The sequence below is a fragment of the Petaurus breviceps genome, unplaced genomic scaffold (assembly GCF_028583685.1).
Source record: "Petaurus breviceps papuanus isolate PSGF00001 unplaced genomic scaffold, PetGlider_PUasm1.0 91133, whole genome shotgun sequence".
Lineage (NCBI taxonomy): Eukaryota > Metazoa > Chordata > Mammalia > Diprotodontia > Petauridae > Petaurus > Petaurus breviceps.
This window is the reverse complement of record NW_027187419.1, coordinates 10201004-10228567: the sequence shown is the minus strand read 5'-3', so window position 1 is coordinate 10228567 and position 27564 is coordinate 10201004. Positions and strand designations below refer to the sequence as shown.

At 35.0% G+C, this 27564-nt stretch overlaps 1 protein-coding gene across 6 annotated transcripts in view; it reads right to left on the bottom strand.

Moving 5' to 3' along the window:
* Nucleotides 1–27564, bottom strand: part of RDX (radixin) — a 142530-nt gene that overhangs the window by 8868 nt on the left and 106098 nt on the right. For 5 of the 6 annotated variants that reach the window (XM_069080098.1, XM_069080102.1, XM_069080099.1 and 2 more), the window contains exon 14: nucleotides 27151–27311. In XM_069080098.1, coding sequence (XP_068936199.1) covers nucleotides 27151–27311 — 161 coding nt within the window. Of the gene's footprint in view, nucleotides 1–24600; nucleotides 27312–27564 lie in introns of those variants that run through there. The other variant, XM_069080104.1, reaches the window with a different exon arrangement.

The following is a 27564-nucleotide window of genomic DNA, read 5'->3' as shown; positions in this document are numbered from 1 at the left end:
TACATGAATTTTCTCTATTGGTTAGTTACACATTTCAAGCCTTAGCTCCCAAATCCTGAATGTGAGACAAACATCTGGCTATAGGGGCTGGACTATCCAATCTTTACATTCTTTTATAGCTCTCCAATTCTCCAATTTTATGACTACATTCTTGAGATAGAAAGAAGACAAATACACTGGGATATAGAAATCCATCTTGCCCTAGGGTGTTGATGGGGGAGGATATAAGAGAGAACAGATTGGGGGAAGGGTATTCAGTAGGCTCGCTATTTTGGGGTGGGGGATAGGGGAAAGACAGGGAGAAAAAACTGTAACTCAAAATCTTGTGGGAATCTATGTTGAAAACTAAAAATAAATGAATATTTTAAAAAAGAAAGAAGACGAATAGGACAACATACATTAAAGTACATTGAACTCTTTGAAATCAAGAGAAATATAATTAATGCTCTTAAAATGGTCGTTTGAACTAGAACTTATATTCGGCCAAATCTGATTAGATGACTATACATACATACGTACATGCACGTATGTATGTATATACACACATTGTCATTTGGTAAATATATTTAAATGTCATTGTAAGACATTTCTCTTTTGAACTCACTATTTTTTCTCCTTTAATCTGCTCTTTAAGTCAGATCATATTTGCTCATTATAGAGGATAGTGGTGACATAAAATGTGCCTCTGACTTTTAACATATAATTTAGCTTTTAAACAACTAATTCAGCCTTTCCTGAATGAAAAATTTTAGCTGATTGTAGATAAGTTAGACAAGCAAGCAATTTTAATAATAAACACCAACTCAGGATGATATTTTTATTATCAGGTTTTTTAATATATCTGAATGACCTGTTAGATACTTTGTATGCCAACCATGCAAAATTAGCTAACAAGATAAATATGTTGACAGCAGTATATATATATACAATTGTTTCTTTTACTCAGTGGAGGAAAAAAATAAATCTAAGTAGTATGATACACAGTCAATCATGTATATTCACTATGGTAAATGCTTCCCAGGAGTAACCTGTAAGGTCTCTGGTAGTCCTTCAAGATATTGACAGAGATGACTAACTTTGATAGACTTAGCTCTTCTCAGCAAAGCAAGGATCTAAAACAACTCCAAGGAACACATGATGGAAAATAATATTCAAATCCAGAAAAAGAACTATGGAGTCTGAATGAAGATCAAAGCATCCTATTTACTCCTTTCCCCTCTTCTTTCTTGGAGTTTCTCCCTTTGGTTTTAATTCTTCTTTACAATATGACCAATGTGAAAAGGTTTGATATGAATGTATATGTGCATCTTGGGGAGGGGGCAGAGGGAAAGGGAGAAAACTTGGAACTCAAAATTCTATGGAAGCGAATGTTAAAAACCTAAAAATAAATAAAATTATTTTTAAAAGATACTGACAGAGTCCCTTATGAAACTAGATTCTTTGGGATCTTAAGTTATCTCCCAGTGTTCTTAGAGGGTACCTTAGAAATAGTGTATCCTACTACAGTTCTTTGGTAGAATGATTTTCAGATACTCAAGAATTTGGACTACAAAGTGAAGAAAGGCTTTACGTGTACTTGGTTTTTACATTAGTGACATCAGTTAGGTGGAAGTTGCCGCTCTGCAGGTCCTAAGGATAGATATTTGCCTCCTATCTTCCCTGGATATTGCTTTGTAAAAGAATAGTGCATAATTAGTCCCCAAAAAAGACAGGTGTGAAGCTGCACATGCCAAACTGTGAAGCCTGATTGAATCTCTATGAAAACATAGCTAATTAGCCCCTATAATTCTTATCATGTAAAGGAAAAGATGAAATCCTAATTCCAAAGCCATTTAAACCTTATAATGTCACTCATAATGGAGATGAGTGTGTACCCAGAAAGTTAGGGAAAGGCATTCAGTTCAAATACTATTTTGCTTTGCGTGAGAAGTAGCAGGGGTAGTGAAAAGGGAGAGTAACATTAATTTCTAAGGACTTTTTTTTCTATTTGATTTTACAATCATACTTGTACCTGCTTGGTTAATTCCTTGACATTAAGGAATTAATGATGTCCATTAAAACAAATGGTATTAAGCAAAATAGGAGTTTGAAATGTGGTTTTCTTACTGAATTTATTCCTCTTAGTCTGTATAATTCATGTGAATAACTTTTCTATATGTTCTTAAATCACATTCAAGAAGTTATCACTTATACAATAAAAGAGTGGGGCAGAAGGTAGACAATAAAAATATCCTTTTTGAAATGCATTCCTCAAGATCCCTTTCCTCTTCTCTTCTTTCTAAAGTTGACATTGCCCATGGAGAGTTGGTGGGAAGACTCATTCTCTTGATTATCAGACCTGTACTTCTTCATTAAAAGGCAGAGGCCCAACCTATCACTTCTTTCATGGGAACCTGTCTCAGAAAACCTTATTACACAGGGCAGCTAAATGGGGCAGTGAATAGAGCACTGGCCCTGAATTCAGCAGGACCTGAGTTCAAATTTGGCCTCAGACACTTGACACTTAACTAGCTGTGTGACCTTAGGCAAGTCACTTAACCCCAATTGCCTTGCCTTCCCCCCTCAAAAAAAAATCTTATTACATTCTGATAAGAACCCCAAATGTCTGCATAGTCCATGTGGAGTCACTAAGCATTAATAGTCAGAACCCCAGAAAAACTACTAGAGCTTTCTGGGTTTTTCCTGTCATGATTAGCATTACTTGTGAGACATCTCATATTTAGACATCTGTTATTTTGCACTCCCTTAAACTGAGTGCTTAGCAAATGCACCAAAAAGAAGATACTTTTCCTCTTCACACAAGGGACAATGACATCCCCCAAACATAATCATTGATAGGCTACAATCTGATTTGCTTCAATTTGTTGGCGCCAAGTTTAGAGGAATGAAATTGTACTGGAGAGTCGGAGTCTGGGGGATTCTGACACTGCCTTTGTGATGAACCAGCTGTGGAAAATAGGCAAAAAACCACTTCCCTGTGCTTCAGAAAAGTGCCATTCACCGTGTGACTTCAGACAAGTCACAGCCCCTCTACTGGCCCATTTCCTCATCCCATTAGGGGCTGGGACTAGTTGATCCCTAGCTGCAAAATTCTAAAGCACTGATGAACATCAAAGTGGGAATGGGGAGACAATGTTGTCTGAATTGAAATAAATTGATGCTTGATCTTATGATAAATAATTGTATCATCTTGGACAAGTCACAACCAACCTGTGAACTCAGCTTCTCCTTCAAAAAGGGACTGAACTTGATGATATGGCAGCTTGGTAGAGTATAAAAAGTAATAGTTCAAGAGTCACAGGACTTGGGCACAAGTTTCTTAACCTTTCTGGCCCTCAGTGTCTTCATTTGGAAAATGTGGGGCTTGTACTAGATGACCTTGAGGTCCCTTCAAACTTGAGTTCTATGATCCCTAAGGTCTTTTCTGTTTTCTATAATATAAGTAGGGACTACTGCAAATGTGAATGCCCCATAGAAATTTAAGGGTAAGATAAAATATGCATGATAAAAACACTTAAAAGTTTAAAAAAGAGCTACACAATTCATATGTATTGTTGGCACTATTAGTATGGACATAACCAACCATATTTAAGCCTTAGTTTGGGGGGGAGGGGACTAAAAGGGAGAATATTTTAGATATTCCAGGTGAAGAACTGAGTAGTTTTCATCTTTTTCCCTTCTACTTTCTGATAAAATAAGCAGAAAAATGCATATTAAAAACATAAAAAGAACCTGGTAGAAAAAGGCATTTTAAAAAGGGAGCAAGAATCTTAGATACTACATAAACTAATATAACTAGCATATAACTGATAGCTCTAACATCAAAGAAACATGAAAGAAAAACAAGACATGCATCTATAAGACTTTCTGAGGTAAATCAGGAGGGGGCACTGATATCTGATATATTTTGTGCTAAAAAAAAATTACTATATGCAGTCTATCTTTTCAAAACAGACAAGGAATGTAAAGACAAAAGAACAGCATTCAACCGAGTTTTTTATGTAGTGTTTGGCTTTACTTTGCTGACATGTCAGGTCAATAAAAATTAGGATTTCTAAGATGTTGAGGCCCTCGAATCCTTTCAGATAGAGACTCAAGAATTTTTCCACCAATAAACCAGGAAAATCTAGTCTGTGTTAAAGATAATCTTATGAAAGTTATATGCAAAATCAAAACAACTCTGAGGTACCACATCTCACCGGTCAGATTGGCTAATATGACAAAACAGGAAAATTATAAATGCTAGAGAAGCTGTGGGAAAATTGCAACACTAATGCATTGTTGGTGGGGTTGTAAACTGATCCAACCATTCTGGAGGGCAATTTGGAACTATGCCCCAAAAAAGTCATACTCTTTGACCCAGCAATACCACTTCTAGGATTGTATCCCAAAGAGAACATACAAGTGGGAGGAGGACCCGTAAGGGATGCCCATCAATTGGGGAATGGCTGAACAAGTTGTGGTATATGAATGTAATGGAATACTACTGTGCTATAAGAAATGAGGAACAGACTTCATAATAACCTGGAGATATCAGATATATAAACTGATGCTGAGTGAGGGGAGCAGAACCAGAAGAACACAGTTACAGACACATCATATCTATGATGACTAACTTTGATAGACTGGGCTCCTCTCAGCAATGCAATGCTATAAAACAACTCCAAGACTCATGATGGAAGGGGATATCCACATCCAGAGAAAGAATTGCCGAGTCTGAATGCAGACTGAAGCAAGCTACTTGCTCTCTCTCTCTCTTTTTTGCTTTGTTTTGTTTCTTCTTTCTCATTCATTCCATTGGTTATAATTCTTCTTTACAACTTGACTAATGTTTAATGTGAAGGTATCTGTAGAACCTAGATCAGATTGAATGCCACCATAGGGAGGAAGGGGGAGAAAATTTGGAACTCAAGGGATTGTGGAACTGAATGTTGTAAACTCAAAGTAAATAAATAATCTATTTTTTTAAAAGTTATATGCAAAGTGGTTCCATGGAACCCCTTCACAGTATAAAGGAGACAAAAAGAGATAGGGAGACTTTCCCATCTCTTTTCTGCCCCCCCCCCAAACAGTAATTTATCCTTCCTTACTTGTCTAAATTAGTGAAAGTTCAAGTACCTGAAAATAGAGGGTAGGAATGGAGACAAAGATAAAGTAAAGCCACAACCACATCAGCCAGTTAACTATCAAAAGTAGGTAATGGGGAAGGCAGTGGGTGATGCTATAGGTAATCAAAAAAATCACCTCTATTTTGAAGCATACTATTGCTAAGTGAGAACACAACTGCATGCTGAATTTGCATTGCATGGCAATGATTCAGTGCCAACTTGAGAGAGTATACTCTTTAGGGACCAGTTACAGATCTAGTTTAAGCAGCATGGTACAGGCATAGTGAAGAAGTGCCCATTCTTGGAGTCTGGAAGATGGTTCAGGTCTAGCCTCTGACAAACATTAGCTGTGTGACCATGAGTGAGTCATTTAATCTCTCAGTTTCTAGTCAATTTTAAAACTATAAGTTATATATGAGTTGATCTGCATCAGTGGTAGGTGTTTCATCCCTGGTAGCTCCCCATACTCATGAAATCACAAGAGAAAGAAAAATACTATCTTAACTCCAAAAACAGAAGAATATGGTCATTAAATGTAAAGATTATGCTAAAGTTGCTAAAATCTCAGGAAATACAAGAATTCAAAATTATCTTTGATTAGTTAGAGAATTTAAAAATTGACTGAAGCTTCAGTGGAAAAAAGTGTAAGGCAATGGAAAATCAAGAAGAAAAAAATGACTACACAGAAGGGATCCAAAATGGGAAATAATTGGTTAGGTAGAAGATATCACAGGTCTGGTAATAGACATCACAGCAAAAGCCAGAAGGTAAAGGAGAATCAGCCTTAACAATAAAGTATGTAAAAAGGTACAGAATAAACCTAGAACATTTTAAAAAGATAAGCAAGAACCACATTTAAGTTTAGGGTTCTAGGGAAAACCCAGTTTAAAAATCTAAGTTGCTGGGGCAGCTAGGTGGTGCAGTAAATAGAGAACCGGCCCTGGAGTCAGGAGGACCTGACTTCAAATCTGGCCTTAGACACTTAACACAAAAAACTAGCTGTGTGACCTTGGGCAAGTCACTTAACCCCAATTGCCCTACCTTCCCCCTCTAAAAAGCAAAAAAACAAAACAAAACAAAACAACTAATATGATATATTATTATATTGCTGGATATATGATGCATGAGAAAAAAGAAAATTTAAGAATGTTTTTAATTTAAGGTAAGTTTATTTCTAGTGTTCCATCAAGAATGAGGGAAAAAATGAGCATCATTTGTAGCAGAAGAAACTTAGATTGGACATTTCCTTCTAGTAATTCACAGCAATAAACATTTTTGGAGGTTAAACTTGTGTAATCATGGAAATTATTAAAGCTGTAAGAGTTGCAAAATGGGCCGCTGGGGTCTAGCTTTCAGCTCTGCCAACACAAAACCCATGGAACAGAGATTATAGCATGTCCTCTGAATATCTTTAAGAGTGGTTTTTAGTATCTGTTATGGTTTAATAGGTGGGGCTTTATTCTAGGTGACTTATTGAAGATCCCTTCTAAACTAGCTGAGAAAACAATCTGGATAAACTGGTTTGTAGGTCAAAAACTGCTGTAGCTACAGGAAATAGAGTAAGGTAGATCATTTACAACCTAAAGTTTCATTTTCACAGCAACCAGGAAAATCTTTAATCTAGAAAACAGAAGTTCCAACACTTCAAGAGCATTCCCTCAGTTTCACAGGGAATGTTGTTTCTTTTTTAACTAGAAGAATGTTATCTGCCTCTTTTCTCATCAACTGAGATTCATTTTAAGTTTATTTTAAAATGTTCAGAAGAGCACTTTAAGTTCTTCTCCCTACTTCAAGCAAGTTTGGAAGTCCACGAAATCCTCAAGGATAAGATTTGTGCAAAGCATTATTACTGTTAGTAGTTGTTTCGATAGAGTAGCTAAGTGTTTTACCAACTAGATTATATAATCATGAGCGACATAGTAACAAAATCATACATGAATATAGCATTAGGAATGAAAAGACCAAAAGATAACAAAAAAAACCCTACCCCAAACCATTATATTCAGAAAATTAAATGTGTTTCCATAGGGTTGTCATTTAGGTTAGCTCTTTGCTTTTCAAGGCCTGAGTCAATTGCAGTTATGATGTGAGTAAATATGATATGTAAAAAAAAAAAATCCAATTCCCCCAAAAAGGGAAGGGAGAAGATACTAGGCAGTAACAATTCCCTTTTTTTAAAAGGATTTTTCACCTTACAAAAGAATTCATTATTATTTCTTTATGAGTGTGATGATTTTTAACTCTTCAAAAAAATCAGCATTTTAACTAGAATTCACTCATTTTAAAGAGGAAGAACTTAGGACCCAGAAAACTCATGTCTTGTTCAAAGTTGTTAGTGACAGTGCTAGCTTTCCTAACTCAAACCACTTTTCCCACCTCCTATCCAGATAATTCAAGGTCAAAAAAAATAGGCTCATAGGATTTAAGAGCAGGAAGATCTTAAGAAATCATGTAATCCAACAGACTCATTTTAAAAAAGAGGATGCTGCGATTCAGAGTAGAACTTTGCTATAGTTCTTGTATATTTTAAGTAAAAAAGATTATTGACCTAAATAATCCCCCAAACTGCCTCAGTTAATAAGCATTTATCAAGTACTTACTATGTGCCAAGCATTATGCTAAGTGCTGAAGGTACAAAAAAAGGGAAAAACAGTCCCTGCCTTCAAGGAGCTAACATTTTGATGGGGGTGACAACATATATAACTAAGTATATACAAGATACATACAGAGGAAAAAGAAAATTTCCAGAGAAAAAGACAGTAGCAGCAGGATAGAGGAGGGAGGGGATATCAGGGGAGGCCCCCTGCCTAGGGTGGTTTATGAGCTTAATCTTGAAGGAAGACAGAAAATGAGGAGGATTCCAGTAATAAGGGACAGTCAGTGCAGAGGCAGAAAGATGGATGATGTCAACATGTAGGCCACTGGAGAATACATGGAGGGAAGTAAACTGTAAGAAGATTGGAAAGGTAGAAAGAGGACAAGTTGTGAAGGGATTTATGTGCCAGAATTTTATACTTGATCCTGGAAGTACAGAGAACCACTGGAATCTACTGAAAAGGAGGGTGATATTTTCTGGTCATGCTTTAGGAAAATTACTTTGGCAGAAGAGTGGAGAATGAACTGGAGTAGAGGAGAGACTTGAGTGAGGCAGCAAGGACAATTAGAAATTAATTGCAGGAGAATGGCTAAAGTAATTGTGGTAAACTAATCCAACCATTCTGGAGAACAATTTGGAACTATGCCCAAAGGGCTATAAAAATGTGTATACCCTTTGACCCAGCAATACAACTTCTAGGGCTGTATCCCAAAGAGATAACAAAAATGGGAAAAGGACCCACATGTACAAAAATATTTATAGCAGCTCTTTTTGTGGTGGTCAAGAACTGGAAATTGAGGGGATGTCCATCAATTGGGGAATGGCTGAACAAATTGTGGTATATGAATGAAATGGAATACTACTGTGCCATAAGAAATGATGAGCAGGCAGTCTTCAGAAAAACCTGGTAAGACTTATATGAACTGATGCTGAGTGAAGTGAGCAGAACCAGAACATTCTACACAGTAACAGTCACAGAGTTTGATGACTGATTTTGAAAGATTTAGCTCTTCTCAGTAATGCAAACACGTAAAACAATTCCAAAGCACTCATGATGGAAAATGCCATCCATATCCAGAGAAAGAACTAAGAATTCTACAGAATGCATTCTAGGCAATGCAGAGTGAAGCAGACCATTTTCTTTTTTGTTTTTTTTTCTTTCTCTTGGTTTCTCCCATTCATTACAATTCTTCTATGCAATAGCACTAATGCGAAAATGTGTTTAACAGGAACATATGTGTAGAGCCCATATCAGATTGCATGCTGTCTTGGGGAGGGAGGGGGAGAAAATATAAAACTTATGGAAGTGAATGTCAATAACTAATAATAAATAAATGGAAAAATTAAGTTAATTGTGGTACATAAATGTGATGGAATATTACTGTGATGTAAAAAAAGGCTCAATATGTGAATACAGAGCAGCATGGAAAGATATGAACTGATGAGAGTGAAGCATGTATAGCTAAGAAATAAAAAAAAGATACACTCCTACAGCAACAGAGATGGAAAAAACCACTACCACAAAACAACACAAAGTAAATGTTGCAAAATTACAAAGAATGAATATTGACTTCAAAGAAGAGATATTTCTTAGAAGGCATCACCCCCAACTTCTTTATTAAGGCAGGAATCCCATGGATGCAGAACATTGCATTTTGGGGGGGTGGAGATATATTGCTCACTTTTGCTGATTTTTTAACTTTTTCCTTTTTTTAAAATTTTCTTTGTTTTATGGTTAGCTTTCTAAGAGGAGATTAAGTGGCATGCAGGGGAAAATTTAGATGATGTCAATTTTTTTATAAATTAGTAAATTTTTTAAAGGGTTGCTGCAGTGGTCTAGGTAAGAAGTGGTAAGGGCTTGTATTAAGGTGGTAGTTATGTGAGTAGAGAGAAGAGGATGTACAGGAGAGATGTTTTGAAGGCAGATAAAATGTAGCAACACACTGGGTATGTTTGGTGAACAAAAATAAAGATTTGAGGTTGACAGTGAGTCTACAAGACTAAGGGACTTTATTTTGTAGAAGCAATTGTCTATGTGGCCTAAAAGTTAGCAGGTTTTTGAAAACTTTCACTGGTAACATCATCATAACAACACTCTCATCAATACCACCATATTACCTCATATTTCTTAATCTCTTTAAGATTTACAAAGTACTTTCCTTACAACAACCCTATGAGAATTATAGCATAGTTATTAATTATCCCCATTTCACAAATGAGTAAAATGACTCAGAGAAGATAAAGGACTTGTCCATGATCATAAATGTCATAAATTAGAATTTTAATTCATTTCTCCTGATTCCAAATGAATCCAGAGATATGTTTTCCCTAAAAATGTTAAAATGCTTATAAAATTCATACACCCTGCCATTAACACTTTTTAGCTTGATCTTTACAGAAGCAAACCAAAAGGCTGGGAGGTAGTTTCCTTTAATACTAATATAATTTTGATGTTCCATCTTTCTTTCCCTCTTATATGCTACTTGGATATGGAACTATTCGATTTGCAGTCCGACAAAGATGGAACACAGGCAATTAACTAGTCTGACATAAAAATATTGTACTACCTGCAGTGATTGATGACAATAATATTTTTCTGTAGCAACAAAATGGTTTTTAGTCAGACATGGGAAATGACTTATTGTTGACTTTAAATCCACTAGCACTAAATTAATTTAGAAGACATGGAAAAAAAACATATTCCCAAATAGTTGATATTAAATTTGGCTTGATTGGTTTATTGCTTATGGACTATTATTTGTTTCTTCTGAAGTTTTTAGGTAAAAATCTTGCATAATTGGAAAAGTCTAACATTGGAAATTTAAAAGAACTTTATTAACAGGTAGAAGTAGAACTGTCAAATTATTAAAGTAGGGCAACTTCTAGAGAGACCCTTAAGTCTTTTTATGATGGTATAGCTTTCCAATGTGATAAGAGATAGGGACTGAACCTATGATTTCATTGACATATTGAATTTTTAGATAAATTCCTTCTTCCAATGCTGGTCAGCACCTTCTTGGTAACTTAACATAATCATAGAGAGTTGCCAATAACACTGAATGGTTAAATGACTTGACCAAGGTCATGTTGCCTGTAGGTTTAATCAGTAAAACTTGAACCTGGGTCTTCTAGATTATGAGACCAGATCTCTATCTACTATGCCATATTGCATCTCAGTCTTCCAAGGAAATACTGTGATATAGGGTTACATAGAAAATAAGATTTTGGAACGGTTTCAAAATACAGTTCTAGGACTGTTCTAAGAAACCAAAGCTAAAAACACTGAAAAAAAAAACCACTTAAATACTTACTCTTTGGTAAGCATTTAATGGTCCCTCCCAAAGAATGTTGATAATATGCCAAAAACCATGGCAAGCATACCAATGAATGGGTTAAAAAAAATACAATGTTCTTAGCTTCTTTAATTTACAAATTGAAGTTTTCTTGGTTCTGGTCTTCAGACAATGGCATGCTAGGTGTCTGTTGTTATCTAAAAAGCCAATGGGGCAAAGGAAAATTTTGAAAAGGTAATTTGTACTTTAAAAGACTCTTAATTTCCTCCATGTGAGTATTCCCCTCCACAGATAAAAGCAGCAGCCCCCTCCACACCATACTAAATAGTTGCTACATCAAAAACTCATTTAATGGTAAAATTTCTGGGGATGAATTTAGGATAAAATGAGATCATACTTACAAAGTGCTTTACAAACCTTAAAGCACCATATAAATGCTAGCTATTTATTTATTGCTGGTATAGCTATGCTGGTCCTCAGACAGGAGCCATGGGATCATAGATCTAGGATAAGAGGGCTCAATGACTTCTGTGAAATTACTTAGGTATAATTAGTGGCAGAACTGGGAGTCAAATTCAGGTCCTGTGATCACCCAGTTTAGTGTTCTCTCTACACAATATCCTCCCTTTAGTCCATTCCATTACCAGGTCATTACCTGTAAACTTTGCCAGGCTGGTAGGATCTTCCAGGGCTTGTATGTTAGTGTTACTAACATAGCCTTAGAGAACCCAGAATCACTTCCACATTACATTTATGAGGCATAAAAGTAGGGCTTTAGTGGAGATGCTCTACACTGGCGTGTGCCAATTACAATTTAACATAAGGATTTTCATAGAAGCATAAATCTTAAGACCTTGAAAAGCATAAAGGATCATCCAGTCTAAATACTTGTTTCATGTCACATAAGATTTCATAAATAATAGGTTTAGAGTTAGAAGGGACTTTAGAGGTTATCTAGTCTAATGCCCTTGTTTTACAGATGAGGAAACAGACAGCAGTTAAGTGACTTGCTCAGTGTAGCACAGCTAAGTAAGTTTCTGGGGTAGAATTTGAATTCTAGTCTTGCTGATTCCAAGTTTAACATTCTATGCACTATAATAATGAATCAACTGATTCTCGGAGAAGTTAAAAGACTTGCCAGAGGTTACACACGCAGTAAGTGGAAGAAGGAGGAAGAGAACACTGCTCCCCTTCTCCCACCTCAGTGCTCTTTCCACTATAAAACTCGCCTTTTCTTTTTCTGTATGTCCAATGGGCATGAGAGAAAAAAAGAAAAAGAAAAAACCCCACCTAAACAGAAACCACCAGTTTAGAAAATCTTTTGAAATTGTTTCCAATAATAAACTACTTCTCAAAGCTAGAAGCCTTTCAAATTTCATGTTTAACTCCTAAAAACAGTGGCCCAAGATGGAAGAAAAAAATGGTTCCTACCTGTATATATCATATCCACTCATACAGAAGACAGATTTATTCCTAGTTTTTTCCTTGGGCATTAATCAATTCCAAGAAGTTCAATAACCAAATTAGCCTCTTTTTGAGGATACAATATTATTTCATCACTGGAAACTTCCCTCCCTATAGAATTCTACATATATATACAAGTTCTTCCATTAAGGTACCTGAATTCAACAGAATGCAATCTTGTTCAATACATTAACCTACAAATGAGAATTTAGCTTTGGGCTTTAATTCCAGCTCATTTAGATGTATACCTTCCTCATTTACAAAATGAAGGATAATAGTTCTATCCACTTAGGTTACTGTAAGAATGAATTAAAAGTTCCTTTAATTTTTTTTTTCAAATGAATGACAGTGGTTTTATTCAAGCTCTTACCAATGCAAATATTTTCTTTCAGTTCATCACCACTTGCCTTCAAAAAACTTAGGTTTCTTCAAAGACTGTAAAAGGTCACATAATGCTATTCTAGAACTAGAGGAAACCCAAACTGGTAAGAACTAAACATCAATTTTAAAACAAGAAAATAAGTAAGCTTCTATATTATCTAACCTCTTATTGAATAGGGTAGAAAGTATTAAATACTTTTCAGAAATTATTTTTAAAAGGCAAAATATAACAATTTATAAAAGTCAATATTTAATCTTTAAATATGACAAACCTACATTATTTGTTTCAAATTTGGAAGACATATGGAAACAACCACTTGAAATCTGAAAATGTCTTATGACACAGTACCATAAAATTTAATTGTGACTATTTGACAACGAATATGTTGGATATTTTATTGTACACAACCAGCTAAGTAAAAAGACACTAAAATGTGATAATAAAACAGGAGTGTACTTTTCACCCTTTGAAAAAGCTGTAGTTCTAACAAATGTCTTGATTGCATGTGACTGTCAACTTCACAAAAGACCAATGGGAAAAACTGGGAAAGTTGAATGGTTGATAGCCTCCATGCCCACTTGAGAGAGGCAGAAGGTAAGAGAGAAAAAGAACAAAAGAGGAAAACCAAAAAAGGGGAAAAAAACTTTTCCTAAGATATTTTGCTATGTTTCCTAATTGAACTCAAAGGAGATATAATTCCTTTGCTAATCTTCTAAGACAGAGGCCAGATCTGTGATTTTCCTGGAATCAGAAATGAGAAAACTGCATCTTTGCAACTTTAAAATTGCCCAAGAGTAATAAAAAATTAAATGTTTTACCCAGGGTCACACAGCCTGTAAGTGTCAGAGATAGAACCTGAACCCAGGTCTTCTTTCCCAGTTCTCTAACCACTGTGCCATGCTGCCTTCTTTAACACAGTTTTTGAAAAATCCTTTCTTTCTCTAATTACACTCAAATGTATCTATAATCCTAACAGTGTATTTCTCCAGTGATATAGATCACAACCCATCTTTGCCTACCCATCCTATACAACTCCTGTCCACATCCTTCCATACCTTCATCACAAGAAGTCTACTCAATGAGCCTGGATTCTTCCTTCTCACTTTGTCTTGCCATTATATGGATACAAATGCATATTCCTTTTCTTACCACCTAGTCAGTCCACATTCTTTGTTACACAAACATATCTTTAATGACATCCTATATACCACAGCTTCTTCATAATTCTTTTTAACATACTGCAGCCTGCTCACACTTACAATGTACCTCTCCATGGTTCTTCAGGTGATCAATTTTAATGCCCCAGAAAACTCGGTGTTCCATGACTCAGTCATACATCTCCTTAAAAACTTTAGGATTAAAAATATGGGTCATGTGAGAAATAAGATGGCAGACTAGACATTTTCTCTGATCTTTGGCTTCTCAAAACTTTCCAAAACAAAAATTATGCATACAAAGTAACTTTAATTGTTTTCATGGTCAAGAACACCCAGAATCCATAAGTTTTTTTTAAAACCTCCAAAACTCAGAAACTGATGCTCACTGACCTTAAACTCACTTAGCACTCCTCCCCAACCTCCCATGCTACCAGCAGCAAGGCTGCAAGTAGCAAATTTAAGGATATGATATGGGCTTACAATCAAAACTCACCTCTACAACCCAATTCCTCATCTCTCTTTCGTGTGTGTGTGTGTGTGTGTGTGTGTGTGTGTGTCCATGTCCATGAATTTCCCAGTGTGGGAAGAAGCTGAGATATTTTGAGATCCCACCCTCAAGAAAACCACAATAAGAAGGAAAGGAGTCAGGAAATGAGTGATAAGGAAAATAAGGTGGGAGCAGTGACAAGGTTGAAAGTAACCAAAGATTTCAGGAAGAGGAAATCTCAATTACCTCGAACATAAACAGATAAATCAATAGAAAAAACAGTAATAACACAAGTAAATATGGCCTCCAGATCTAGCAAATGTTCAGGCATCTATGAATAAATATAGCAAAATAAGGGAAAGTAATCCAACACTTTCTGAGACAGAGGATCCTGTGGAATTTTAGAACATGGAACCACAATATACTGTTCCTGAGTGGTTTAAAAGAGAAATGAGAATTATGAGGGCATAATTTGTGTCCTGCACAACATAAATAATGAGCAGAATAGAAAAACTTTAACCGGTAATGGAAGCATCATCAAAAAAACAAAAGAGAAAATGGGCTGGGAATGCAAATACACAGAAGTGAAGGACAACTTAGAAGAGAAGAAATAGTAATAATAACTTAAAAGAAGAAATGCTCACTATGCAAGCAAAACATACTGATCTTGAAGACAGAATATATAGACAACCTAAGGACTACAGACATAGATCACAGACAAAAGAACAGGACAGGACAAAAAAAAATCTTAACACCATATGAAGGAAATAATAAAAGAGAACTTCCCACAACTATGAAATGCAGAAAATGAAATTTCAGTTGTCATTAGAAGACCTTCAAATACAAAGGAAAGGATATTTGAATAACACACAATTATTCCATATCCACCAGAGAAAGGAGGATGGAATGAAATGTGTTCCAAAAAGCAATGAAATTCAAAAAAGTAGCCCAGTTTGATCTATCCCACAAACCTGAGCTTAACTGTACAGGACAGAAGATGAATGTTCAATAATAAAGAGACAGAAATATTTTTAGAAAGAAAATGAGAACCAAAGAAGTCATTTACTTCTCAAACAACAGAAATGAAAGAGGAATGAATAAAGGAATGAATAAATGCCAGCAAGCAAGAACAACAAACAACAACAGAAAGACCAGTGAGAGGCTTCTTTCTAAAGGTAGTACACAAGGAGACAAGGGTGAAATCTGGCAGAAGTAACAGTGAAGAGGAGGATGGGGCACGAAGTATTTACAGTATCTACAGTATTTGTTCACAATCATAAAATGAGCTAATTTAGAGACATCTACAAGGCAATGGCAGAAAGGGCCTTTGAATATATAAAGAATACAGAGAATAGAGAAAGAGAATGATTATAGGTGTCATTAATCAGAGAATCGGGGCCTAGTAAAGAGAGATAAGATGGATAATGAAGAAAGGGCAAGAAATCTTTCAGAAAGGAGAACAGAAAATGAAATTTACAAAATAATTAAGAGGACTAGCTGAAGGAGAAGAGAAAAGTGGGGGGGAACCTACTCAACTAATTGAGAGGGGAAAAAAGAGGGGAAAGAAATATATAGCCAGATAAAAAGTAGCAAAGAGAACTAATAAACAAAAACATAAAGGGAAAGAAGTAACAAACAGGAAGGGAATAAGGAGACGGGAAGAAAGACAGTGAAAAGGGTGTCACCTTAAAAAAAGATTAAAGTAATAGAAGGAACATAATACTGTGTTTAGAGCAGAAGAGGGGGAAAATCATAACTTGAGAAAAAAGCCATTTTAGAGGCAGATGGAAGAAAATGTAAATCTAACTCCCAACTTCAAATGTGAATGGATTAAACAATCCTACAATATAAAAGAGTGACAGATTGGATAAGGAAATAAAACACAACTATCTGTTGCTTACAAGAAATACATTTTAAAAACACAAAATAAAACTTAAGGAATGGATGTTTTTTTCACTATGCATCAAGTGAATCCAAAAAAGGAGGTGTTGCCATCACACTATCAGAAGCAATAATAGAAAGGTAAATATTACAAAATGCATAAAATATCAGGAGGAGATTTGAGAGGGGATTAATCTCCCAAAGCACACAAAAAAACTTTTGCAGATTCCATTACAAAGCACTGCTTAAAGAAACAACCCAAATAGCTAGAAAAATATTGAGATCATGGCTAGCTGTGTTAATATAATAAAAATTATAATATATATAATATTATAATAAAAATGATAATATTATAATAAATTAATTTATACTTTTTAATGCTTTACCAATCAAATTACCAAGGGGATATTTTACAGAACTTAATAACATAGTTCATTTGGCAAAACAAAAGATCTAGATTATAAAGGGAAATGATGAAAATAAAGACAAAGGGGGTAATAATACTTCCAAATACCAAACTGTATTATAAAGCAGCAGTCATCAAAACCATCTTGTATTTGTTAAAAAGTGAGAGAACAAGAGAGCAAAGAGAAATGGAACATACTAGACAAGGGAGAGTCAGAAAGAAAAGAACTTAATAATCCAGTGTTTGACAAAGTAGAAAACACAAAATCACCTAGGGAAAAACTCCCCATCTGATAAAAATTGCTGGGAAAACTGGAAAGTAATCTGGCAGAAATTAGTCTTAGACTAAAATTTACATCACACTCTACAATAAGTTCTAAAAAGATAAGTAACCTTAATATTAAAGATCCTATGATTGATCATATGCCTCTGGATATGTGGGTATAGGTAAGAGATGCATCCTTAACCAAACAAGAAACAGAGGCAAATACAAAAGATAATAGATAGCTTTGATTACTTGAAACTGAAAAGCTTCTACACAAACATCAATGCACCTAGGATAAAAAAGAAAGTGACTGAATGCAGAAAAAATTCTTAGTATCAAATGTCTGTTATTAAATATTTGGTATCTGAGATACATAAAAACTAATGTATTACTAATCATTACTAGTATCACTAATTATATATTACTAATAGTCATTGTATATCTGACAAATGCATATTACTATATTACTAACAGACATTTTCCAATAGATGGTCAAAGAGTATGAATAAATAGATGGTCAAAGTTCTCAAAAGCAAAACTGTATTCACAACCAAATGAAAAAAAAATCCTCCAAATCACTAATAATATGAGAAATGCAAATCAAAAAAGCCTGTAAACGTCACCTTATAACCTGAAAACGGGCACAAATGTCAACCAATAATATTGGAGGGATTATAGAAAGATTTAGAAAAATATATTTACTAATACATTGTTAATGGAGCTGTTAAAGAGTACAACCATTTTGGAAAGCAATTTAGAAATATGCAAAAAAAAAAAGTGACTAAACCTGTCTATACCCTTTGAATCAGAGACTACATTACTGGGTTTAATACTGCAAGGAATCCATCAATAAGTAAAACATCTCCACATACTCCTAAACATTTATAACAGTACTTCTCATGATAGCTAAGAATCAGTCTCCATCAATTGAGGGATAGCTAAACAAATTGTGGTACATGGATGTAATGGAATACTACTGAGTTGTAAGAAATGATGTAAAGAATACAGAGAAATGTGGGAAGAACTATGTGGGACTGATGCAGACCAAGGTAAGCAGAGCCAAAAAAAAAAAAAAAAGGGCACAGAGTATCTACAAAATTGTAAATGGAAAGAATGACACACTAAAAAAAATTGAATGTAAATATAACAAAATCATAAAGTTCAAGTGGGACTCAAAGAGATATAAGACTCTCAACCTGCCCCTTCATGGAGGTGCCACAGGTGTTACACACTGTACATTTCTGGACTTTTTCAATGTATCAATCAGTTATGCTTTTTTTTTCCCTTTAAAAAAATACTATTTGTCAAATGGGATGGTTCACTGGATGGAGAAAAGGAATAAATGGGATACTAAGGTGATGTAAGAAACAGAAAATATCTACAAAATCTTTTTTTTTTTTTTAAAGATGGACCTCTTAGGGAGAAGTTTGGAGGTTACAGAAAGAATTTTGCAATTTCCCAGAGCAATCAATTATCTTTTCTTCTGTTCAATGTTGGAGCCAATTCATTGTCCAGCTGTGATTTCTCTCCAAGAGATACATACAAATGGGAAGTGTGTTTTAGGCTATCTATACACCTGCATTATCATAGTTTGGTTAATAGACATTCTTCATCCAGTTTCTTTTTCCTATACTCAAAGGCCAAATTTTTAAGTAATTATGGATCTTATCCTTATGATGCAATCAGTACATCACACTCCAAAAGGAGCAGAGGAAATTCCTCCTTGATTTTAACTCTAAGCTGGCCCTCCTCAATGACAATGGCAACAAGTCAGGTAAACATATATTTCCCTTTTATATCTAAACTGACAGCAATGATCAGAAGGTTGTTAAACAAGGTTGTGCCCCTCATTTTTCAAAGAATTTTGTATAATTTTGATATTTGTGGTAGACATGCTAATAGAAAACAGTGGATTTTTTTTTATTAAAGTGCTTTAAAAGAAAATATCAAACAAACAATAAGAGTGGAACTGTGTATTCTTTACATCTTGTAGTAGTTACATGGTGGCAAAAGATGTGTACTGTGGAATAACCCTTGGATAAAAGCCTGCTTACTATGTATCTTCTATAAGGATACAGGGCATGTGCAGATAATCCTCATAAATATCTTTCTATGGAGAAGTATTCATCGGGATCAGAGTTTTTGATGTTTTCTTAATAGTTTCTTTGGCACCTTCTTTTCCTTTAGATACAATGAGAATCCATGTTTTGCTGCTTATAGCACAGATTTCTCTTTTATGTACTTGGTCTAGTTCTTTTCTTATCTTTGTTCTCTTCAATGTCATTTCTTCCTCTTCTACCGTGTTTCCCTGATAATAAGACACTGTCTTATTAAATTTTTTGGAAAGAAAAACACCAGAGGGCTTATTTTCAGGGGAGGGCTTATGTTGTCCTGCCTCAGCTCTCCTCCGCGGCACTGCTCTCAATGGCGCCAGCAAGCAAATCACTGGGGAAGAACAGGATGACGCGCTCACTGCTGCAGCTCTGAGCACGGCGTGCGTTTCACGGGGGGGGGACGGTGCATACAGAGGGTAACATAATGTAGCATATAGCGCAGGGGATCACCTTCACTACAGTAGCGATCTCAATAGGCCTTATTTTCGAGGAATCTTACACAGTAAGGGGAGGGCTTATTTTCGGGATAGGTCTTATTATCGGGGAAACACGGTATCAACATATCTGAGACTGAAGTTAATAATTTATGAAATTACTCTATATGTGGTGGTTCCACTGCCCCGATAGTGAAACGAATCTATGTAATTTACTATGTGCTAGTCACTAAGTGTCACTAGTGATCTAAGTGATCTAGTGCTAGGAATAGAAAGAAATGCAAAAGATAGTTTCTGCTCTCAAGGAGCTCATAGGACAGTGAATTACCTAAAGTCATAAAGGCAGTAAGTGGCAAAGCTGTGATCTGAGTCTAGGTCCATTTCTTTTCCCATTGTATCAAGATGCCTCTCAGTCAACTTGGTTTTTATTATATTTTTGTCACATAATCATGACCACCTTTATGTGGATAGAAACTTTTCATAAATTACAACTACATAATACATTTTAATTCTCTAAAGGATTTTCAATTCTCAAAGGATTCTCAAAACTCTCAAAAAAGGATCAGAGGAGGGTTACAATTAAGTAGGTACACTGGGGAGGGTGGGAAGGGAGAGGAGAGGCAAGAAATCTCTCAACAGGAAGTTATTAAGCCAACAGGAGGTAAGGGATAAAGTCCTTTCATGAATTTAAATCTATTTAAGTAACATAAGGAACAGTGGCTAGCATAGTGCCTAGCACATAGTAAGTGCTCAATAAATGTTTATTGACTTGCTGCTATAGAACCAATATAACATCAATTCATAAAGTATTTTAATGAGATAAAATATATAAGCATAATTAAATATCAAGTAGTTAACTTTGTGCTTCAGTTGTTTTTCAGTCATGTTTGACTCTTCATGATCCCATTTGGGGTTTTCTTAGCAAAGATACTAGAGTGGTTTGCCATTTTACAGATGAGGCAAACAGGCTTAAGAGACTCACTCAGGGTCACATAGCTAGTGTCTGAAGTCAAATTTTAACTCGGAAAGAGGAGTCTTCCTGACTTCAGGCCTGGCACTCTAGCTACTATACCATAGCTGCCTAGCTCAAGCTAGATGACCCTTATTTATAATCATTAAAGCAGTATTACTTCCATTCTATCCCAAAAGCCTGAGTTTTGACTCTTGAGTATAACCACCTAACACCTGAATGTGTCATGGTGCTTTCCTGTTTGTCCCATCTGCAGTATTCCCCTCTGCATGATTTAACACCAACCTCCTCAGTAGTAATAATTTTCTTCAAGTATTGTTGTGGTTATAGAAATCCTTCCTTAAAACTTTTAAGAGCTCTTAAATGCTTTTTAAAATCAGAATACCACTCATGTTTCATTGACCTCTACAACCTCCTGGCCTCATCCATTCCCATCTAATGTTCCCAACTAGATGTTCTCATCTACCTATAACATGCCATAGTTGATGCTCTCCACACCAACCAAAAAGACTTACTTTTCCTGCACATGGCTATCCCTCTAGCTGCGGAACATCCCATTTACTAAGTCTGTAATACTTTATCCCATGTCCCTGCCAGAATCTCTATTTTCTTTGCTTTAAATTTATGAGGGGTGGCTCGGTAGCACAGTGAGTAAAGCGCCGGCCCCGGAGTCAGGAGGACCTGAGTTCGGTTCTGGCCTCAGACACTTAACACACACACACACAAAAAAAAAAAACTAGTCATGTAACCTTGGGCAAGTTACTTAACCCCAATTGCCCTCCAAAAAGGCAAAAAAAAATATTATGGAAACTCATTTTTTCTGTGGTGTTAAGATAATTTCATTAATCTTCATGTATTTCTTCTTCCTACGGATCTTCCCTAATATTTAGTACTTATTTAGATATCAATATAGCTTTTACTGTTTTTATACCTATTGATTTTGTCCATGTGTAGAGTAAGTATTAATGCCTTTCCTATGTAACCAATTAAACTGAAAGTTCCTGAGGGAAGCATATCTTTCCATTTCCCTGAAAACTTCCCTAGGCATCAAATTGATTTGATGGCAAGAGCAACCAACTAGAAAAAAATAAAAGTAATTCAGCAGGAAATAGCAACAGCTTAGAAACTAATGCTAACAGTTTTCATCTATCATTGACCACTAATTTTCTGGATGAAACAGTGACTTTCCATGTTTGTACAGCAGTTACTTCAACTATATCACTGTAAAGTTAGGTTAAAAGTTAAAGGCAGAAAAAATTAAGCACTAAGACACATAATTATAATATTAAGCTACAAGAAAATGGAATTTTCAGGACAGGAAGAAAAGAAATAAAATAATGTTGTGTGCCCAGATAAACATCTCCTCAACTCCATCCCACCCCCAGATCCCCACACATATATCAATGTTTCCACATTTAGGAAACTGAAGGTGAAAAAATCTCTTATACTGAAAGAACAAAAGACACCATCATAAAAGAATGATATCATGGTAAATTCAAAGCTATGAAAAGGGACATCCCATGACATATACTTAGACTTTAGGAAGGATTTTGCTTTTCTATCATCATACTCTCATTAAATAACCTGAAAAATATTCTGGTCCATAGAATTGCTACAGCAATGCCCTTAGCTATTATTTATGATCACTTATGATCACACTTAACCACTTAAAGACTGTATTAATTTATAGATGATGCTAAATTGAATGGGATTGTAATCCACTAGAAAACATGAATAGGTAACCTTAGCCAAGTTGAATGGTCACTTTAAAAGAATGGGCAATAAACATGAAGAGTCCACCATACAGGTAAAAATGACTGTTTAGCTACAAGGACAAAAGAATTTAGAAACAGGAATTGAACATAAACAATGCAACATTGTAGTTTTTAAAAAAGCAATCTCCTATTAGAATGCATTAACAAAAGAATGATATAAGAAAGCTAGAATGTAATTATAATTGATGTTTTAAAGACCTGTCTTAAAAGTACTTCCAATTTGGGATACCATGTTTTAAGAGAGATTCAAACAACAGGCCATACCTCAGCTCAAACTTTGTTTACAAACAAGTTAAACTTCCAAGTGCAATTAACATAACTAGTACTAGATAAATATTTGATGAAGACATAAAAGTCATTATGCAAAGAACTAGGACACCTTGGAAAATGGATAATTCTAGAAATAATACCCAAATTCTTCTTTCAGAGAATGCTATGGAGAATCACAATCTTGCCTCTCTACCTCAAAATCCCCCAAAACATAACGGAAGGTACAAAAAATCTAAATGTAGCTCATATGGCCTTAAATGAGAACATCTCAATTTGTGAAACAAAGACCTTAAGAAAACTTCCCAGAAACACAGGCAAAGAACAATGATTCATTGCCCTTTCAAAGGGAAAGTTAGAGATCTTAAAAGTATAAAGTATAATAACAGTTGGAAGTGGTTTAGAGATGACCAGCAAAAGTAGTTAATTGGTTAAAATAGGATTTTCTAGGAAATACTGAAAACTGAGATTATTTAATATAAATAACAAATGATTCGGGCATATCTCTTTCTAAATATATCAACAGCAATTAAAGAATACTAATATTAATGTGTTCCCAGCTACACTGAACTTAGAACTGTATGAAACAAGTGACTTAATGCTTTGTATTTCTTTAATAGTCTCCAAATGTCCATACAATGCAGGTAACCCTCCAAAAGTACACACAGACACACACACAGTATCATTAAACTTGATATCCTCCTTTAAACCCTGTGATGCCTCATTGTAAGGTGGAGGTGACCCTGAAAAGTCAAAGGCTACTCCAGTGGAACAAAAGCTTTGAAGATCTTACCAAAGCTAGAAAGGCTTCAAGGATGGGAACAATGATGAACTGCTGTATGTTGTCTAAGAACCAGTCTAGCTAAGTGTGGAGAGAGGATCATCAACAGAAAGGTGGGTACCAGGTGATTAATTTTTCAGTAAAAGGAGTACTCACACCAATGAATTCATGAGTCTTTCAAAGTATCTAAACATACTTGATGACCACACTTTGTCAAGCAGAAGTCAAGAAAGTAGAACAAACTCAAAAATCAGCTCATGCTCTGTCCATTTAGATTCATCTTGAAGACCACTGGTTTTGGTCTACTCTAAGGACCAGAAAATGCATGCCAAAAGTAAGTAAGCAAGAGATCATTTCAATTGCTTACCTGTTGGTCTCTTAAAAAATTCTTTAATTTTATCCTGCATATGAAAAGCTTTGGGAATGAAAGAAATTCTATATCAACTTACCTTATTTTTATTTCTAATAAATTTGGAATCTGCAAAGTATTCAAAATTGGGCAGATAGTAGAGGGGACTTGTCTTAGAAGAAGGTGAGGAAGAATTAAAACATTTCTATTGCAACAGAAATTAAAATATTTTTCTAATAATACTCAGAAAGCAAGTTACTATTGAGTCTAACCATCCTTGAAAAGTAATTCTAGTTGGTAAATAAGAAAAACTCTGCAAGAGTTGAATACAAAAAAAAAATCCTATTCCTATACAAATCTAAGTGACCTGAGTCTATACTCTACAGAAGAAAAATAAAATGAAATTATATTCAACTACAAACTGAGAGGACATCTGGCTAGTACAGTAATTCTTAGGGTGTGCTAAAAGTTAGTTTATTTCTTAAGAAGAAACAATGTGTCCCAGATTAGTAAGAAAATTAAAAACATCAGTCTTCATGGTTCAGACTTTAAGTCAGACCCATAAATGCAATGCTACTTTAAAAATACACACATCTATAAAAAGTAATTAAAGGCAGTACAGCAAAGAATATTTTGCACTTTAATAAATGAAATGAGTCAATGGCAATGAAATATTCCACAACAAGGGCCTAAATGAAAACAATGAAAGCAGTGGCTGGAAATATTTATATAGTCAAATTAGTGTTAGTTGTCAAAAGAGTCAATTCAATCCGATAATTCAATTCATCTATTGAGAACTAGCAACCAGCAGCCAATGGCCTCACTTCCAAACCAAGAAGTGTGATTTCCATGATAAATAACAACAGTGGACCTTGAAGGCATGAACTTTTAATCTCTTTATTGTTAACCAATGAATGTTATCCAAAATAATAGATGTAATCTTAGCTTAATTGAACAACACAAAATCATGATGCTAAACTTTCACTAAGGGCAAAAAGCATAATGTAAATTTACTTTACCAAATGATTATTAATGTATTCTTAACATGGCTGCATGAGCATGAGCTCCCAATCGTGAGTGAGAAGCTACACTGCTTTGATCATTATTAAAACCCAAATTACAAATGGCTGCCCCTGTGTTAGAAAAATTCAGACAGCTTTATAAATGGATTAGATCCATCCATTTTAATTCAAATCTATATATTATAGATTATGAACAGCAACTATGACCAGTAATTTTTCAACACTGATATTAAGCTAACATATCAATGTTGGTGCATTTATTTCAAGGGGGAAAAAACTCAGAATCCACTGGAGGCACAGTATTTCACCTGTTATGGCAAAATTTTGGAAAACTGTAATGAATGCTCATGCTTCAGTGCACCAAACTTGGGATCTATCAAGGTCCCTTTGAAGTACTCCGGGTCACATTGTAGGAAGGAACACTCTGTTCCACAAAGCAAAGCTTTGAAGCATGTGCACCATGTTTGCACACCAGTCATTTCAAAGTTAAACAGCTACCTTTAATCCCACAAAGCTGAAATACATTAAATACAACTTTTCCTTATCATGATGTCTGTCCAAATTATTTCTTTTTGAAGTCAGCATAAATTAAAAAAAAAAGCACAAGAAAATTTTTCAGATATAAGCTGAACTTACTGTGCATGGAAAAAATGTTTAATAAAATGGCAATATTAACAGATAAATGTAAGTTTGAGTGCGTAATACCAAACGGAAGGTAGCTGAACCACCCTCAGAGAAAATAAGGCTTTTTTTCCCTCCTTAACTCCAAATATGGGCACTTTACAATGAAGAAAAACAAATTAGACATGTTAGTTTTTAAAATTACTTCAGAAGGATGTAATTGAAATTAATATAAACTAAGTATAACACAAAAACATGATTAACAATTCAAATGTTGTCTTCTCATTAACAGACTTAGAAAAACAAGCATAATGATTCAGATACTAAGTATGCCTAAATGATCATGAAATAATTGTGCCAAGAAGTCAAACTATAAATTTTCTTCATCAAATGCAAGGGCAGCATTTCCCCTTCATTCTCATTCTCTTTCTCCCCCCTCTTGCTCAACACAGACAGATAGACAGACACACACACACGCACACACACAACACACACCCTTCCCAAAATGCAACACCCCTCCAGTAAGAATATACCAGTGAGAGCTTACAATTGTAATACAAATCATAAACTTTTACAATTTAACTCAACAAAAAGGCAGTTAAACAATGAGCAGTACAAAATCTCCTGAAGAAAAAGGAAATCTTTTTCTGAGGAAGCCTCTTTTGTGATGTAAAATAATAACTGTGAATTATTAAACTTACAGCTTCCACACTCAACTTTATATGGTGTTTGAAAGACCAGTCATCATGCATATAATGGTGAGGTAGTATACTACTGCCCCCTTCTTTGGGATTGATGTTTTCATATGCTCCATTGCCAGAAAGGTCCAGGTTTTTGTCAATGCAAATAAATTATCAGTAAATATATACTTTTCTTTAGTAAGGCATATCTGAAGAACAATATTATTCCAGCCTTTCAGCAGTTCATTATTTGCAGGTAGTGTTCCATCCATAAGTTCTCTTTAAGAAATATCACCTGCTGTCTAGACCTTTGTGAACTAGAAGGCAAGGAAAGCCATCAAAGGATGACAGGAGATTAAACACCAAGCAATTTATGCAAGAAAGAAAAACTTAGCAAAAAAATAAGCATATCTAGCTTCTAATTATGTGAATAAAGTGGAATTGTTTAAAAAATAAACAGCTGCACACCATACCACACAAATAAAGTCTTACATACGACTTGTTTGCATTCTTTGCATGTTGGGCCAAGGCTCCCCATTTTATCACCTGCCCTCATTCGTACAAGATTTAAGGTCAATGATATGGCAGAACTCTGGATATGTGTATGATAGGAGGCACAAAGGGCATGAAAGGAAAAAGTGTGGGTAGGGATGATTGAAGGGATGCTGAAATACATCAGAAAGTAATGTGAAGGGGAGAGCGGGAAATGGAGTGTCCTTCCTAAACATTCCTAAGTCCCCATTGCCATAATCCTTTCAAATTCTCAAAGTGCTAAGATCTAACACACAAATTTGTCAGTCATTAGTGTTAATCTTCAAATGGAAAAACAGTGAAAATGGAAAATGTGACAGGTGATGGAACATGTTTCCTCATTCCTCAGCCAAAAAGAAAGAGAAAAGAAAACAAATACCAAACATAATGTCACACTGCCTTAATGTTGAATAGATTCCCTTAAATTTGTCTTTTTAACCACCGCAGTCAAACTGGTATAAGCACTTTGGCAAGGTGGGATGCAATCCATCAAATCTGCAAAGGCCTGCTTTTCTCTGTTGGTGGTTCAGCTTATGAAGAACATATATGCAAAAATAACAGCTCTCACATTGCTTCAAATTCATCAATACGTTGCTTTGTATTGCCTTGTCGAATCTGCCGTAGAGTCTTGTACTTGTCACGGCCTGCTTTAACATTCTCAGCATGAAGTACATCATTTTGTGTTTTCTTTGATTCATCTCTGGCTTGGGCTAATTCTGAACTTAATGCCTATATTAAAAAAAAAGATGCATTTTTACTTTTTAAAATTTATTAACAAAACTTACTGCTTCTTGATGTCTTAGAATTATATAAACATCAAATCTTTGGCTTTTCAACCTGAAAGAAAAATTTAGGGTAAGTATTAAGAATTTAAATAATTTTACTAATTGCATAATCCTCTTCCGCTGTCTTGAAAGCCTTTTTGTGAAGGAAAAAAAATATTTTAAAAATGCTATGTGGAAAGATAATGGTCCTACATTGA